This window comes from Furipterus horrens, unplaced genomic scaffold, assembly GCF_987537825.1.
Source record: "Furipterus horrens unplaced genomic scaffold, mFurHor1.1.pri manual_scaffold_1, whole genome shotgun sequence".
Classification (NCBI taxonomy): Eukaryota; Metazoa; Chordata; class Mammalia; order Chiroptera; family Furipteridae; genus Furipterus; species Furipterus horrens.
The window spans coordinates 196,377,027-196,395,112 of record NW_028327171.1 but is presented as its reverse complement, the minus strand read 5'-3'; the positions used below and the strand labels follow the sequence as shown (position 1 = coordinate 196,395,112).

At 38.8% G+C, this 18,086-nt stretch overlaps 1 protein-coding gene across 1 annotated transcript; it reads left to right on the top strand.

Annotated features, from left to right (window-relative positions):
• Positions 1 to 1,901: 1,901 nt before the first annotated feature.
• Positions 1,902 to 18,058, top strand: CUNH2orf80 (chromosome unknown C2orf80 homolog). The gene is made up of 8 exons (XM_090282997.1): positions 1,902 to 2,014; positions 4,023 to 4,104; positions 5,926 to 6,008; positions 7,616 to 7,703; positions 8,101 to 8,172; positions 14,656 to 14,743; positions 15,028 to 15,149; positions 17,943 to 18,058. The coding sequence occupies exons 1-8, from the start codon at positions 1,974 to 1,976 to the stop codon at positions 17,949 to 17,951; spliced, it is 585 nt and encodes a 194-aa protein (XP_090139123.1). The 5' UTR covers positions 1,902 to 1,973; the 3' UTR covers positions 17,952 to 18,058.
• The last annotated feature ends 28 nt before the right edge of the window (positions 18,059 to 18,086 follow it).

Below are 18,086 nucleotides of genomic sequence, written 5' to 3'. Positions count from 1 at the left end.
GTTTATATGCTATAATTTTTAAAAAAGGTTTCTAAAGTTATTTTCCAACCATTTTTAGAATAGTGATTTAAAAACATACACATAATTTCAGCAGTACAAAATGTAATATAATGAATATCCATAAACCTATAATCCCAAAGTCAATAAATACTAATATTTTTCTTATATTTGTGTATTAGTCAGGGTTCTCCAGAGAAACAGAACAAAGAGAATGTGTATATATACATAGAGATTTAATTTAAGGAATTGGCTCACATCGTTACCATAGGTAGTTAACTAATTATTAATAAGAAGGAGGAGCAAAGGAAATTGACATTGAGCTTAAACTGGGAAGCATGAGCCTGTTTGCTTCACCAGGAAGCTACAGCTTCACAACCCAAAGGATTATAGCGTTGTTCCACCATGGGGATTAATACTCCTCCTTTCCCTGCTCCAGTACAAAATTCTTGGGGGGACCTGGGGGCAAGTGCTTGGCCAAAGAAACCTGTCAGTCTAACTAGGGGGTGGGCCTATCAAAAGCCGGTGATCTCTCTCTCTCTCTCTCTCTCTCTGTCTTGCTTGTGACACGCACAAGCCTTGTGCATTTGCGCATTCTCTGTCACCCATGAGCAAGTGATATGCAGGTCTAGCAGATACTGGGGCCCACAGCAGACTGTGTAGGCTCTGAAGGACTAAGCTTTAATATGAACCAGAAACTATGAACACTGACTTTTGTTTTGACCTTGCTGAGAACATGGTTGGACTTTTTCCATGGTGCTACAGAGGGAGATGGAAAATTGGAAACCTAGGGGCAGATTTCCACCCAAATAAATTTTGCCACATCCCAGGCTCCCGTGCATAGGTCCTTAGAATGCTTTCCTATGGAAGAGCCTGATTTCCACTGACAACAACAGGACTGTGGTGACATGGGCATTCAAAACCTGACGGGGTAGGCTGGCAGGCTGGAGCCTCAGGGAAGGATGCAATTCAAGTCCAAAGGCTGTCTGCTGTCAGAATTTCATCTTGCTTGGGAGAGTTCAGTCTTTGTTTTTCTTTTAAGGCCTTCAACTGATTGAATGCAGCTCACCCACATAATGGAGAGTAATCTGCTTTACTCAAGTCCACTAATTTAAATGTTAAAATCCACAAAACACCTCCACAGAAACATCCAGAATAATGTTTGACTAAATATCTGAGCACCATGGCCTAACCAAATTGACAGATTAATCATCATGATCTACTTTCAATCTTTTTTAAGAAATAAAACATGGCAGATACAGTTGATATGCCACTTATACTGCTCCTTGGGTACCCCAATGAATAATAATAAGTTTTTTGTAAACTTCTTTTTGTGACTTCAGAACCCTTTCAACCCCATCACCAGAACTCCAATTTCTGGTTCAATGTTGGGATAGGAAGTGAAGACATGGCCTCACATTTGCCATAACCACCTGTTCTTTCAAGGACCTCCTGGCCATCCAATGTTGGAAATGGGTTCTACAGAAAGCACTATTATGAGGCATTGCAGCAGGGTGAGCTACTGGGAGTTGCTTGGTTGAATATGCACAGAGTTCAAATCTTCCATTTTTGGATGGTTCTCTCCAAAGAGCCAAATAGTTTCATCCACTATTACATAAGCCATGCCTGTTTTACTTGCTAGTTTATTCCAAGGATAAGTAAAAGAGGATTGTTTAAAAAAAGAAAAACTTGGAAAAAATAACAAGTGTCAGATAAACTCAAGGTACCATGCACTGGCCTCCTGACAGCTTTCTGACCTGGAACGTGCTGGAAAAGAGGCCTGAGCTCTGCACATTCTCGGATCCCTTCCAGAGCCTGGGACTCCATGACTGGTATTTGGAGTGATAGCATCCCTAACTCAAATTCTCTCTGATTTGCTGCTGTAGCTTGTAGGCTCACAGAAGCTGTGTCTTCCCAGCGGATATCAGGTGCAGTGTGAGCTGCAGATACCTGTTCAGCTGAATACGCCTTCAATCATGGAAAGAAGGCTCCTGAAGAAGGAAATGAAAAGGCTCCTGTAAGTATGATTGAGAATAACTTACACTTCTTATACTCAGCATTTGGTGGGTTTCATATCATAGATGGTCTGATACCGGCAAGAGGGTAAAAATCTAAGGGAGATTTTATTCCTGCACTATTGGGGGAGAAAAGCCAGATGTCTGGCTTCTGACTTGGCCTGTGGTGCCAAATCTCTTGGGAGGCTGTTTCTGCCAGCAGCATCTCCTCCGAGGCATCCCTGTTCCAGAACCTAAGGTCTGGGACCACAGCCCAGTCAGCCTGTGCTAGGCAGCGTGTGCCTTTGAAAGAGCTCTGCTGGGAAAAGATATAGGGGAGATTTCTGAAACAGATACGCAGTGGCTCAGCATTTAAATTGCAGCCTCTGCCTCTTTTATTGACAGTCTCATTAACTCCACAATTCATCTCTTCTCTTGCCATCTGAACTTTTATTTTTAAAGAAACAAAGAAAATACTAGGTTTCTCCATGGACAATTTTTTTTTTCTCCTGTGCTAGCTTTTCTTTGACTTGGTACTTTGTTAAGAGGTTGGTGAAAATAACAGACCATATAAAAAGGAGGAAAAAAAGGCTATGTCCTATTTCATAAGTATTTACAGACACCGTAATAATACACTTTTCATCAAAACCTTATCACAGCTCCCATCAAATGTCCTCTCTCAGCCTGCTGAGATGATTATCTTTTAACAACCCTTTAAAAATGCTGGAATAAACTACCTATGAATTCACACGTTTACGTGTATGTGTTTGGAGGCCAACGTAATCGGGAATGCCAATTTTTCCACATAGAATTGGAATTTCAAAAGTGATATAAATGTAATGGCCAAAAATAACTTTATGGTACTTTAAATGAAGTATGTTGGAATTGCAAAGAAAACATTTAAGAACTTTTGTTAATCTAAGCTTAATGAATCAGAAGAGTTTTAGAAGGCAGAAACAAGGTAATGTGCCCAACGTGTGTGGGGAAGACCTTGATCACCAGAAGTGTGGCCTTGTGGATAGATGAGAGATTTGTACAGTTGGACCTCAGAGACCCCAGGGTCCTATAGCCTGCATCCAGTTCCTCTTCCTGACTTTCCCAGATTAGCACCCCCTTCGGTTCTCCTTTCAGGGCCCTTATTCTACCTGCACCTTATTAAAAATCACTGTTCTGGAAGGATCTGATAAGAATACAATAAACTAGAGTTACTAATATAGTTTTATGCATATCTCCTCCTAAGGGTATTTGCATTCTAACAGGAAAAAGCTTTTGGGCAAAAGAATACATCGGTATGGAATATCATATATCTAAAATTTATCAACCTTGGGTTTTCTGCCTGAGTTTAACACGGGCAGCAAGGGAATCTTTATTTTAAACAGTGGGTCTCAATCCTTTCATTTTGTAAAACCTTTTCTGCATATGGGGATTTAGATACTCCCTTGCTTTCCTATAAATGTTGTGCCCACAATGTGAGTTTAATTTTTAAATTAATGTGGTTTAAGTTAATTATGATTAGACATTTAAAGACTGCAGCACTGCAGAATTGCCTTTTATTTATTTTTTAAAGATTTTATTAATTTATTTTTAGAGAGAGGGGAAGGGAGGGAGAAAGAAAGGGAGAGAAACATGGATGCGCAGGAGACACATCAATAGGTTGCCTCTCGCAGGCTCCCAACCGGGGACCCAGCCTGCAACCTAGGCATGTACCCTGATGGATAACAGAACCAGAAACCCCTTGGGCCGTGGGTCTATGCCCAAGCCACTGAGCCACACCAGTTAGGGCCAGAATTGCCTTTTAAATCAAAATAGTATTATTTTGGTAATAAAGTAGCCAAATAGTTCACTACTTAAAAAGAAAAGGAAAGGAAAGGAAAGGAAAGAAAAGAAAAGAAATGCGAACTCGTCTCCCAGAACCGTCAATAACTGCTCCTGTATTTGGTAGAAAAGGTGGGGATGGGGCAGGAGTCCTCTTCTGCAGACTGAGCCTCCGTGTCTTTCCCAGTGGTTCAATCCTGCTCTCTTGCTTTTAAGGGGAGATTATATTGGCATCAGACTTCGGGAAAATGAATTTGACCCCAAAGGAAGAAGGCAACTCACCTTTCTAGATGATATGGTAAAGAAAGGCATGCGGGTGCAAGTCACATTTGTGTTATCTGTGTGTGAAGGGGACGTACCAAGGATCTAATGTATATGATAAACAAGGCTAACCCTGGTCCTCTAGAACGTCCTCTTTCTCATCTTCTCATCCTAGCATTCCCCATATGGCCTTTTCAACTCATTAAACTGAAAGCAAGAAGAATGAGAAAATACAAGTCGTGAGACTTTTGCTATTTGCCATTTAAAAAGGTTAAAAAACAAAATGGGTACAAGGCAAATATTGCATATGATGTTAAAAAAATTTTGGACAAAATTAATAAGTATGTAGTTCTCAAATATAATACTGGTTTTGTTTTGTTTTTTACCATTTGCATTACTGGAAAAAGTCAAAGAGTTGAATAATCCTAGAATTCTTTCTGTCATTATTCATGTTGCAACTCAGGTTCATGTTATGTAATGAAAGTTCACTTCACATAAATTAAGAAAGAAACTATTGTAAAGATCTAATTCAAAAGAAATTAGTAAACTCTCAGCTTTTTTTTTTTTATCCTACCCATTTATCATTGTTGCACTAGTAACTAAGGAAGGATCTCTTGCTCCTTCTCCCCATCTCCCTGTCTGACTTCCCTGGAGCTGAATAAGCAGTTAAAAGTGCTTCTCTGCGCATATGTTAGATGGAGAAATTAAATCGATTAGGTAATTGCTTCTCAAACTTTAATGAGGTCTTATTACAAGCCTGTTTTGATTCAAGAGGTCTGGGGTGGGTCTGGGAATTTTCATTTTTAATGAGTGAAGCCAGCACTACCAGTCCATGCATCAGGCTTTGGATTAATTTCGCCAACTAATCATGGCCCATTTTTTTTCTTTTCTTTTCTTTTCTTTTCTTTTCTTTTCTTTTCTCTTCTTTCCTTTTCTTTTCTTTTCTTTTCTTTTCTTCTTCTTCTTCTTCTCTTTTTTTAATTCACCTTTCAGTTTAGTTCAGTGCCTGGAAGAAATAGAAATAATTACATTATTTAGAGAATGTCAGAGTGAGATAAAACCTTAAAACCCATCTAAAAATACAAAAGCCAAACTGACCTTCCCTTTTCTGGGGTTGAGGATAACAATGGACATTGAAATTGGCCCTCAGCTTTCTGTATGAGACTCTTAGCAAATCACTTAATCAGGTTTACCTCAGTCCTTTGCTCATGATGGCCCCTCCACCTGGGAGGTCCTTCTCCACCTCCAGAAATTCTCCTCATCCTTCAAGCCCCACTTCTGCCTAAGCCTCTTCTCTGAAGCCTTCCAGGATTCCCTGGGTGGGCACACCACTTTCCCTGTGCTCCTGGGAGCACATTTCTGTCATTTTACTCACAGAATTAAAAATTGTTCTCTGGGTCTCTCTTCCTTCACCTTCACCTTTTTCTATTTTAAAATTAAAAAATACAAAATACAAAAATAAAAAACAAAAAAAACTAAAGCCCAGAGAGCATTAATTGCTCACCTAAGGATATACCACAAGTTGTTGGCCATACTTAGATTTGAGCCCAAATTTCCTGATTCCCAGTTTAATATTCTTTCCAAGAATCTGTTCTTTCTTTATTGGTTCACACAAACCAAAAACAAACAAACAGAAAAAAACCCCGAAAAATCTGCTCTAGTGGGAGGTAAATAGAATGCCCTGAAGATCTTTAGTGATTTCTGTCTGAGCATCAGGTTACTGGGAAAAGATGAGGCTCTTCACCATTGTGCACAAAATAGTAGAAGAGGCTTAGCAGAGCCATCGTCATTGGGTCCAGGGAGTACTTCCGCTAAAGTTAAAGCCAGTTCCTTTGCTCTCTCTGCTTTCCGCTTCCAGGCCCACTATGACTTAGCCATCAGTGTTGCTTTGCAATGGCTGGATCATTCAGAAGACCTAACTTGGCTGGAGTGGGAGAAAGTGTAAGTTGAAACAGTTTTGCTTTTTTAATGTGTGATTGTGAGTAACGGAAAAGGAAGTTCTATCTGGTGTCTTCCACCTGGAGCCCTCTGATTTGGAAACACTGCAGGGGAGTATCCTGCTTCAATTAGAAAACCGAAGAAACCCCACAGTTGTCAACTTGGAGAAGCCAAATGGATGTTACATCTCTGCTAATTGGTTTCTTTCAGATGAAAATCTTTCTTGCATAGAATGTTCTCCCTTAGAAAGAGGACTGTGCTTTGTTGTGTACAGGCCATAGTTTTTTGTTTCTTTTGTTTTTTTTTTTTTTTTTAAATATTTTTTTCTTTTTCTTTTGTTAGCTTTTTAAAAATTATTATTATTTTTTAGATTGTATTTATTTATTTTCAGAGCAAGGGGAAGGGAGGGAGAAAGAGAGGGAAACATCAATGTGTGGTTGCCTCTCACACGCCCCCAACTGGGGACCTGGCATACAACCCAGGCATGTGCCCTGACTGGGAATCGAACCAGCGACACTTGGTTCACAAGCAGACGCTCAATCCACTGAGCCACAGCAGCCAGGTAAGCCATGGTTTTTCAGATGGTCACTTCTGTGGGTAAAGGTTTCAAGCTGTTCATAAGGACCATCAAACACAACTTCTTAAAGCACTTAACCAGATATGTACCTGAATTGAGCTGTTTGGTAAGAACAGGAAACTGATGAGACCAGAGATACATGGTTTATTTTAGAGGCCAGGTTTTTTCTTGGTTTTTGTTTTGTTTTGGTTTGTTTTTTTCCTTTTTATGGCCTTAGAACACACACCTGGTTCTGGATGGCTGTATCAGTTAAGAATGTAGTTGTAATAAGCAGAAAATCCAGTTTGAGCAGACTCAAGGAAAGAAAAAGGAGGGGGAGGAGATATATTGCTTCTGTGTTTGAAAATCCATGAGTAGGTATGCCTGAGGCAAGGGCTTAATTCAAAACTCAAACCATGTTATCAAGATCTGCCTCTTGACTTTTCCTCTGGGTAGAAACTATTCTTAGTTTCAGTCAACTTTATTGCAAAATTCAGTCCAGAGGGGAACAGATTTTTTAAAATCACAGAATTATGTCTCAATAGCTCTATTTACCCTGAGTTGTCTGGGGTGGAGTAGGGGATAGAATAGCCTGACTAGCTGAGTCCACGGTGTGTTTTCCAATCTTGGAATCTGGGGGTATTGTCAGCTTCCCCTGAAGCACACAGGCTTACAGTGGAATAAGGCAGTTCCCGCCAAGCAATTGCCCCAAGAAGGGAAAGGATCTGATGGGCAAGTCCATAATTGTCTACCATAGTGACCAGTGAGCCAATGTGTGAGGCGAACGTGATAACCACTACACTACGGAAACCGGATGAGCCAATGTGTGATAGCTGTGAAAACATGGATAGATGAAGGCAAATTAATTGTCACTGTTAGAAGTTTCAAAATTCCAAGTGTGTTCTTTACTGATGGCAGATTAATCATTTCAATTTTGTAAACAACTGCATAGCACATGGCCACCGGAGATTACTTATGGATTATTATTATAGCCTTAAGTGTAAAAACAATACAAATAAACCCTCCATTCTTATTTACTCATGTTCCCCCTTAGGAAAAGGCCATTTCATGGCAGACCCGTATATCCAAACCATAGAGAAAGAGAAGCAATGATTTTATCATCATATGCTGGAATCCTAATGGTAAGGAAAAGAACATTATTTGTATATATGGAGATGTTATAATTTCTATGCATATTTTGGTATTAATGCATATTTATTTTCTTTTTTAACCAATGCTTATAAATGTTTAAGATTTATTAATATTAAATGTTTCATTTTTTAAGATATAATCAAAAGACATTGACTTCTATATTGTATTGTGAAAATATTTATTTAAGGGGAAAAAATAGCCAGAATGAAATGCATAAATAATTTGATTCTGGATATTCCATTTATCAATTTATTCAGAAGTTATTTACTTAGTGCCCATAACTTGCAGGCACAATACTAGATGTACTGGACCTCTAATAGCTTTGTTTTGTACTGAAAAAAAAGCCATGGCATGGTAATACATTTTGTTATTGTTGTTGTTTAACAGAACAGCATCCCCGTTGAGGAAGTCTTTAAAATTTATGGGGCGGATTCTTCTGCCAATTCTGGTGCTATCAAGGTAAGGGTGACCTGAGACTATCAATAAAAAAGATTTTTAGAGAGAATTTCTTTATTTCATACATATATAATGTTGTACGTTAGACATGAAATTAACAGTTTTATATCAAAATGTACAAAGCCAAAAAGTAGTCATATCTCACTAGGATAATAAATGTTTGTAAAATGCTTTCCTTACGTGGAGGACTGTGTTTATAATTACAAATGTATTTGGTGTAAGGCTGAGTAGAAGCAGAAAATAAAGCACCAGGCTTAGAGTGTAGATTCTGCCTAAGTTTCTGATGAACAAAATTTCTTACTTACACTTTTTGTAATGTAGACCTGATAAGTCCAAGTGCCCTTCTTGTTGGATGTACCATAACATTAATAACTAGAACAAGATCTACAAGGTTCATTCTCATGATAAATTAGTTTATTGCTGTCATATTTTCCTTCCCATCAGTCTCCTTTGAAATCCCTGCAGAGCAAGCAGCAATGATCTGGGAGTTCAGACACCTGGGTCTGAATTCCAACTCTGCTACTATGGAGCCTTGGGTCCCTTTCGCTCTTTGGGCTTCCACATACTGATCATGCAGCATTCTAAATGGTCTTTACGACCTGTTCAGTTTTTGCTATTTATAAATCTATGAACATTTAGCAAACACTTACATAGAGGCTGCTATTTAGAGGTGAACTACTGATCCCTTTACCTTTAGATAGCTCTAGAAGAGGGAAGAGGAAGGGAAAATGAGGTGCGTAGGGGTGTGCAGTAGGAGGGAATAAGGGAAGACAGCAGGGAGAACCCACTTCTCACACCGAGGGCCTTCTGTTGCTTTCAGTGCCCACACTGGATGTGGAAGGGAGGCCAGGGCAGGGGCAGAGGCAGGGGCAGAACTGGGCTACAGGAACACCTGCCTTCCTTATTCTTTTACCTGCAGACCATATTGCAAATAGCCCACCAGGTCCTGCTTAAGAGTCAAGTATTTACTAAGTGTTGTAACTTTGAAACCAACTGTCCTATCTTCTGAATCCATCTGTAACCTGGCTGTAGTCCTGAGACTCCAGTTCCCTTGATCACTCTAGTTTCAACTCTGTTCATTCATTCATTCATTCATTCAGTGTAGTTGCAGGTGCAGGGAATTGAATGGTGAGCAGGGGGGATAAAAAAATATTAATCCTTTTTCTCCCACCTTCTAAGTTCTGGCTGAGCTAATAACTAAATTATCTGAGGCAGATTAACAGGAGAAAGTCAAAACTTAATACATGTGCATGGGGAATTCACATATGCATGATCATTCTTGAAAATGCCAGACAGTGAGGCAACATTGGATATAGAAGACATTTTTGGAGAAAGAAGAAAGGGGGGAATTAGATTTCAGAGCTGAGAATGGGCAATTTATAGGTAGCTGAGAAAGAGCAGACCACACGTTACAGGGAAATCCTTGCTAGGGGACTCAGAAACAATGGGACACCTGCCAGAAGCCCTCTTGTTGACCATACTTAATTCAAATTAGGCTGAGGCTGTATCCTAAGTTCTTCCTAAAGCAGGTTTCTCTGTCTGAAATCTCTGGGGCAGGAAAGGGGGGAAGGTCAAGGGTTCTTTCTGAGTCTTTTGTTTCTTAATAAACAATCCATAGTTAACGAGAAGCCATGGGAAACCACGATGTTTAAAGGGGGGGCCAGTTCATCTCTACCAATCCATCCAGCCATTCACTTATTCATTAAAGAGTCTTTATCCAGCACCTTTTCCATTCAGTTATACACAGTCTCTGTCCTCACAATCGGTGACCAGCAATAAACAGCCCAATGTGCACACAGACTATACAATGACCAGCTCTGAAGGGAACTAGATAATATCCTCATAGAGGGTATTTCCTTCAAAGGGCTGCATTTGTTCACTGATACAAGTGATGAGTGTTGGCTCATTTATTGATTTATATGTGAAAGACAGTTTGTATAATGGTTAAGCACAAGGATTCCAAAGCCGGACTGCCTGCTTTTAAACTCTAGTTCCACCAGCTACAAACAGAAAAATCCTGGGCAGGTCTTCTCAGCTCTGTCAGCCTTGATTGCATTTGTAAAGAGAGACAAGAAGATGGGGTTGTTATGGGAAATGAAGTGAATTCGCACCAGTAAAGCCCTTAGGGCTTGGCACCTGGTAACCTCAAAGCACTGGCTATTGTTAAGGTTCTGGTATTTGAGGGTTGGGCGTCTAGTTACCTCTAAGGTCCACTAAGTCAGGGTTTCTCAACATTTCGAACCAGTTAATTCTTTGCTGTGTGTGTAGGGGGTGGAGTCAGGAGCTGGGATGTTTAGTAGTATCTCTGGGTAAACCTCTACCCATTAGATACCGGCATTTCCCCCCTCCCCCAGTATGAGAACTAAAAATGTATCCTGACTTTGTTAAATGTCTCCTAAGGGGCAAAACCACAACTAGTTGAGAGCCACTGTTCTATAAATTCAAAAATCAAATAGCTCATTAAGCATCCATGTGTATTATGAACATAGTATAAACTTTGCCTATTTTAAACAATGAAATATCACAAAAGGTATGATATTATTTGCACTATGAATGTAAGATTCTGAGGATCATCTGCCCCCTGGGGGTCTCCTGAGTTCCCCCCTCCTTGGGTCCTTCTCTTGCAGGCACATCAGCTCCATGAGGAACCTACTGCATATCTTAAAATAGGAATGAGCAGGACCTCTCAAAGGAAATACAGCATTTCAAATATTGTAAATTGTAGGGACTATTGTAAAACAGTCCTTGGGGCTGAACAACTTCAAAAAATTTGACCAGGAGACAGGTTGCTAAACAAAATAGTTATTCTCAAAAGTTCTCTAATTGCTGCATATATTGGAATGACCTTTGATTCCTTTGGATAAAATGTCTCTTAAGGAACAGCTAAAATTCTTTCTAAGCAAATGCTGAAAGCCTTTTGAATACTAGTCAGATTATGTAGAATTGCCAGCCCCTGGAATTGCCCACACAGTGCTATACGGGTACTGTGCATGGGTTTGATGGCTCTCTTCAGGACTATTTGCTGCCACCTGGTGACAGAAAGGCATTATGGGCCCAGCATTGTTCACCCATTTCATTAGCTTCAGGTTTTACTCCTGATAGAGAGCTGTTTTTGCTGACAGGGAGCCATTTTTCTGCTAAGGACCTCGGACCCACAGAAAAAGTCAGCTAAGGGCCTCCCCTGAGTGAGGGTTATACAGATAGCTGCACATATATATAAACTATCCCATTCAACTTCAAACCAAAGGAAAAAGAGCATAGATCTCCCTTCAACAAATAAAGCAAGCAATACAAATATTCTTCAGCTCCATTTACTGGAGAAAGGGGAAAAAAGGAAAGGAAGGCCTTTACACATCCTCCTCTTCCTTTCCTCCCCCTCCCCCTTCTAGTTGAAAGAAATTTTCACTGAATGTGCTTTGGACGTAATTTGGCACTTGATAAAGTACTTGACTCGAGAAACAACAATCATAATAATACTTTTTTATTAATACAATGAAGGTATTAGTAAGTAGCCTTAATGTAAAAAAAGAGGATATTATTAATTCTAGGTTTAGGATTTAAGTTTTCCTTACTTTTAAAATAATTTTTCATAGAAACCACACAGCTACGTTAACTGTTTCCACGAGTCATCCCATTATCAGGACTCAGAATATTTGAGATGGAAGGAACTTTAAAATCACTGGGTTCTATCTTCCCCAGTGAACAGGGCAACTTGAGCGTGGAAAGCATCAGTCTTGTATCCTCTAAGGGCAGAAGTGCGTCAGGAGTGATGGATGCCTACACTTATCAAGGGGAATCACTTCATAAGTTATATAAGTGTGCAACCACTAAAATAAAAAGAAATAAAGACCAACATGAGCCAATTTGCTCTTTTTTTTTCTTTGTCGTTGGCATATATTATCCTGAAGGGCTATCATTATAGCTATAATTGCCCCACACTTATATAAAGCCTTTTTTCAATTACTTTCTGTGTTATAGGGTCATCTTTCTGAATAGGTTATGTACTTCCTGCAGTTTGAGTCCATAGTTAATGCTTATATTTAGTTCCTTACAATGCTGGATATGAGGTAAACTCTCAATAAATATTTTTGCCATCTAAATAAAAGACTGAGGTCAAAATAGAAGTTCCCCTGATGAGGTGGCTCTAAACTGTTTTGTCAATAAGAAGAACACATCCTTGTTTATTGTTTAATGCATGTTTTCTGCATTATATTGTACAAACAAAAACCCATATTAATAGTGAAAAACAGAAGTTTACTTCTCAGATAAAAGGGGTCTGGAGGTGGGCAGACCAGGGCTGGTACCACAGTTCCACAAAATTGCCAGGAACACAGGCTTCTTCCAGGTCTCTGCTCAGTCATTCCTGTTGAAAAGTACAAAATAATACATAAATGTAGTCCCTTTCTTTAAAAAAAGACACCCCCTCCCAAAAAAAATATCACACAATTAACTTAGAGCTCAAGTTCCAGAAGAAATCTCAACCTACTTTGAAAGGATACCAGTTATGCGGGAACTTGACCATTAGGAGTGTGATCTGTAAGAGTTTTGAATGATAAAAATAGAGAGGAAAATATTCTACTGACCTGAAAATCTAAAATAAGTATTTGTTTTGTGGGCCTTGTCTTTTGGTGTTTGCCTCAGTTACACATCATGTAACAGTTTCCTATTGATGAAATGGTGTACTTGTTGAAACCAATCCATAAAAAGAATTGTGTAATCAACTTTTACTCCTTAGCAATAAGAGTTCTGTAAATATAAAACATGAATCTCTATCAGTGAAAAAGCAGAACATTATTGATCTTGCAGTGGGATGTTAATTATTTCAGGCCTCCGGGCTCTGATTAGTTATTGGTCAGCAACTACTCAACCTTTTCCTAGTAGATGAGATAGAATCCCATAAAGGAATTGGTGGCCAAATTGTTGCCATTGGAAATTCTATACAAGAGAGAGAATTGAGTCAGGGAGAGAAATAATAATGATGGTAAATACAAATAATAATTATTATTATAAAATTTAAAGCTACTATATTGTACTATGTGCCAAATACTATTCTAAATACTTTGCATATGCTAATTCTTTAATCCCTACCAAATTCTGTAAGGTAGGTACCAGTATTATTATCACATGAAGAAACAGGCACAGAGAAGTTAAATGATGTGCCCAAGGTCACATGTCTTATAGATGGTGCAGCCTGCATTCTGATATAGCCAGTTTGACATAAAAGTCCATGCTGTTAACTACTATTGCCTTGACTAGAACCACAGTTCAACTAGTTAATAACATTTGTGTGCCTACTATGTGCTAGGCAATCTCTAAGGCACTAGAGATTAAAGGTTAAATTAGTTTAACCAGCCTCCCTCCTTCCACATGCCAATCCATTCCCCACAGAGCAGCCAGAACGATCTTTTAAAAAACCTAAATAGGACCTTGTCCCAATACTACTGCTTCAAAATATTTCAATGGCTTCCATTGCACCCTGGAATTAATTTCAACGAACAGTTCTGTACCATGACCAAGAACCCACATGATCTGGGTCCTGCCTCCCTGTTCAGCCTCACCTACAGCTTTCCCCTTTCCCCTGCTCTAGCCACACATTGGCTTCCTTTCTGTGTCTGAAAAGCAAAAGCTTATTTCAGGAAGACCTTCTTGTGACCTTTGCCTGGAACACTTCTCTCCAGCTCTCCCATGGCTGGCTGCTGCTCATCCTGTAAGCCTCAGCGGAGACACTGCTTCCTTCTGGAGGCTTTCTCAGTCCATTCCGTCTGAAGTGGTGGCTGTCCAGTCATTCCCTAGCACTTCCTATTGTTTACTCATTAAACTTACCATGATGTATAATTGTCCTGGTTGCCTAACGGTTAGTTTATTGTTTGTCTCTCCTCGCTCAGCTCTAGAAAGGCAGGAACCTTGTCTGTCTTACTAACCACAACTCCTAAAACAGAGCCTGGCCCATAGCAGGTGCTCACTGAAAACTTGTTAAGCGAATGAATGAATGAACAGTTCTAGCCTTAAAGAAGTTTCCAGGGTAGTGCAACAGACAGTGGATTATAACGATAGCACATTGGGTTTGTTCTATGTGACAACATGCTTTGAATTCACAGATGAGTGTGTCAGTAAGTCTGCCTTGGGGTGGGGTGGGGGACAGGAGGCCAGTAGGGGAGAGTGAGGGTGTGGAGACATCAAAAGAAAAGTAGGAGCCTTTAAGAAAAGTAAGAAGCCTGTAGGCAGAAAAGAAGAATGTAACTATTCTAGGTAAAGGGAACTATTTGAAGAACACCAGTGTGTGAGAAGGTATTCCAGGCAAAAGGGACCAAGTACAGGGCTAGAAGGCCGTGTGTGAACATGCGTGACAATAAAACATGAGCCTCACTTGACTGTTAGTAACGTCTAAGGACTAGGGGTCGGGTACACAGGCCAAGTGCCATAAATAGCATGTGTAACGCCATGAAGTGTGTGCAGCTTTTCAAAGTAGCACTGTTTTCCTTTCAGGTTCCCCGAGCTCCACCTTTCCACCTGTCCTTGCACCCTTTTGCCATGCTAACAGCACCCAAAGCAGCAGAATATGCCCGCAAGCAGAGTAAGCCTGTTTACCTGCATCTGCTTAGAAACATTGAAAACAGGAGGGGAACTCACAAAGTAAGGCCAAAGTTGTTGTGGTAATAACATCTCTCTGATTGAATTAAAAAGAACCAGGAGCATTTATGGTTTGATTGCCCTCTATTATTGGAATCAGGGAAATCTTATTTCTTAGATGATTTGGTAATGGGAGCAAAGCACTCATGAAGGAGTAATCTAAAACTGGGTGGACTCATTTTTTTAAAGGCTTTTTTGTACAGATACGGTTCCTATATGTGTCTCTAGGTGTCAAGTTAAGAAGGGGAGCAATGAATAAAGATGCCACCAGCAGTTCTACAAGGGAAACAAATGCCATGGAACAGAAATCATCAAAAAATTTATCTGTGGATACACAGCTAAAGAACAAAGTAGGTTTGAGAACACAAATTGGACCAAAATGATACCAGATGTCTGGGGAGTACTTAACTTACATTGTAGTTAAAAGCCTAGCCTTTAGAATTAGATGCTCTGGGTTTGAGTCTAAAACCTACTACTTACCATCTGTAAGACTTCAGGCAAGGGACTTAAGCTTCTGCTCCTCAGTTTTCTGCAAAACGGGAAGAATAATAGTACTTTTCTCTTAAGGGTGTTGGGTTGATTACCTGAGATTATGCATGTTAAGAGGTTAGAAGAGTGCTTGCACACAGTAAACCCTAAACAAATGTTAACCATTGTTATCTTTTAACATTTGAGAAATGCTACTCACAACTTAACCAGCTGTTTATTCTGTGGGTTCAAATAAGTGTGTACATGCTTATAGTAAAAATTTCAACCAATACAAAAATTATAACTGAAAAGTAAAAGAATCCTTCTTCCCCACACCCTTTACTACTTCTTAGAAATAGCCACTTTTCTTGTGATACTCAAATGTTTCTTGTGATATTTAAATATTGCTATACATGTATATCTTACTATTGATTTGTTAGAAATAACCAAGAAATAAATTAAAGAAACAAATATTTATTTTATAAATGTATGAAAAATATACTTTCATGGTTTGTTTGAAGAAGTTTTCATTTTATATATTTGAGCTTATTAGTCTTTTCCTTTATAGCAATGGATGTTATATTATGATATATTATTAGCCTACAAACAATTTTTTAACCTCAAGATGAAACAATGCCTTATTCAGAATTTTCTATATATTTCCAGCCACTGCATTTCTTCATAAAGTAAGGAAAAGGAGAAATTATTTTTAATAATCCAGGTATTCTGACAAACAGTTTTAAATGTTTCTTTTATACTGTATCAGTATTAGCAGCCTGCTTATTAATCCAAATGGGTATGAGCAACACCATATCCTAGAAAAGTGTCAATATTGGGCAGAGTACTAGGAAATGAACTTGGGGTGCACAGGATCATGCCAAAGAGCTAGAAAACAGCACACTGTAGTGATTAAGAGTGTGGACTCCAGAGTCAGATACCTAGATTTAAAAACTGGTTCCTCCATTTAATAACTTGGGTGAATTGTTAAGTGAATCTTCCTATGCTTCATCTATAAAAAGAGGATGATAACAGGGCCCACCTCATAGGATTGTTACAAGGACTAAGTGAGTTAGTATACACGCACGTGGAAAGGCTTAAAGAAGTGCCAGGACTAGAGCAAGTGACAGCACAAGAGCTCCCACTACCACTGCTGCTGAGGAACCCACACACTGGGGAAGAGAAGAAGACATGACAGAGGGCAGTTTGAGGGATCTGGTTTCCATTTCAACACAGAAAGAGCTTGGATATCAGTATTCCCCCCTTAAAAGTAAAAAGCTGAACAGCCTGAAAAATCAACAGCTCTTCTTGGGAATGTAAAGAAAGGGAGGGCACAGGGTAACCTGCTACTCCCAAGAGTAAAATGGACAGATGGATGGGTAGAGGGGTAGAGAGATGCGCTGACGCATATTACAGAAAACAGCAAACGGAATTGACAGGTGATGGGCATATGTACTGCATTGTACAATTCTCTCAACTTTTCTGTATGAAAAATTTTATGATGAAATTATGAAGAAAAAAGACAAATTGTCAGAGTGGATCAAAAAACAAGACCCAATTCTGTGTTGTCTATAAGAAACCCACTTGAAATAATAAAGGCACATAAAGGTGAAAAGTAAATGGAAAGAGGAAAATATGTCATGCTGACACTAATCAAAAGAAAGCAAAAGTAGCTATATTAATTCCAGGCAGAGCTGACTTCAAAGCAAGGAAAGTTATTGAAGATAAAGAAGGGAACTGCATGATGATAAAGGTTTATTCTCCAAGAAGACATAATAATCCTTAACATATATGCATTGAACAACAGAGCATCAAACTATGGGAGGTAAAAACTCATAGAGCTGCAAGGAGAAACAGATGACTTCACTATCCTATTTGGAGACTTCAACACTCCTCTATCAGAAAAGGAAGGAGAGCAATTTAAGTTTAAATTCAAAACACTATAGAAGAAATTCAAAATAGCATTCTGCAAGAATGATACTCAACTGCTAACAGACAAAGAAGTGATTTGCTTTGGGTATAGTTAGTCAAATGAAGTATTATTTTTATTATTTTCTTTTCTTTGAGAATAATTTTGAGCTTAGAGAAAAGTTGCAAGAATACCACAAAGAATCTTCATGTACATTTTACTCAGATTCACCAATTGCTTCATTAGCTATATTACCTTTTCCCTCTGCCTCTTTCTCTTCCTCTGTCCTTGCCTCTTTCTCTTTGTATATAGATATAGATATTTAATTTTTCTGATCCAGTTGAAGTTACATCACCATACCATTGTAACCCCATATATTTCAGTGTTCCAAAGAACAGTCATTTTCTTAAATAACCACAGTATAGTTATCAACTTTAGAAAAATATAACATTAATACTTTGATCTAATCTACCATCTATACACAAATTTTATCAATTGACCCAATAATGTTTTCTTTAAATATTTTTTCCTTCTATACAAGATCCATTGTGGGGTCATATAGCATATTTAGCTGAAAAATGTAACTCAATTTCCAAATGTCTCAGAATAGTTCCATGGAATTTCTTTTGTACCTACATTCATTTTAACAAATCTTTATGAATAACTTAGTATCTGGTATTTGACCTTAATTCCTATAGATTGAAAGCTAATGTCTGTTTCCAGATTAAATTGATGTGCTTGATACCAAAATCATCTTTTTATTCTGCAGGTCATTTAGAAGCTCAAAACTACACCATGGTACTTCATAATAAAGTCTCTGGGAGAGGAAAAGAAACATCATCTTAAAACTGCAACACTTTCCAGCATTATTTTCTTTACAGTTAACTTCGATGTAAACTTCATTGAGGTGTTA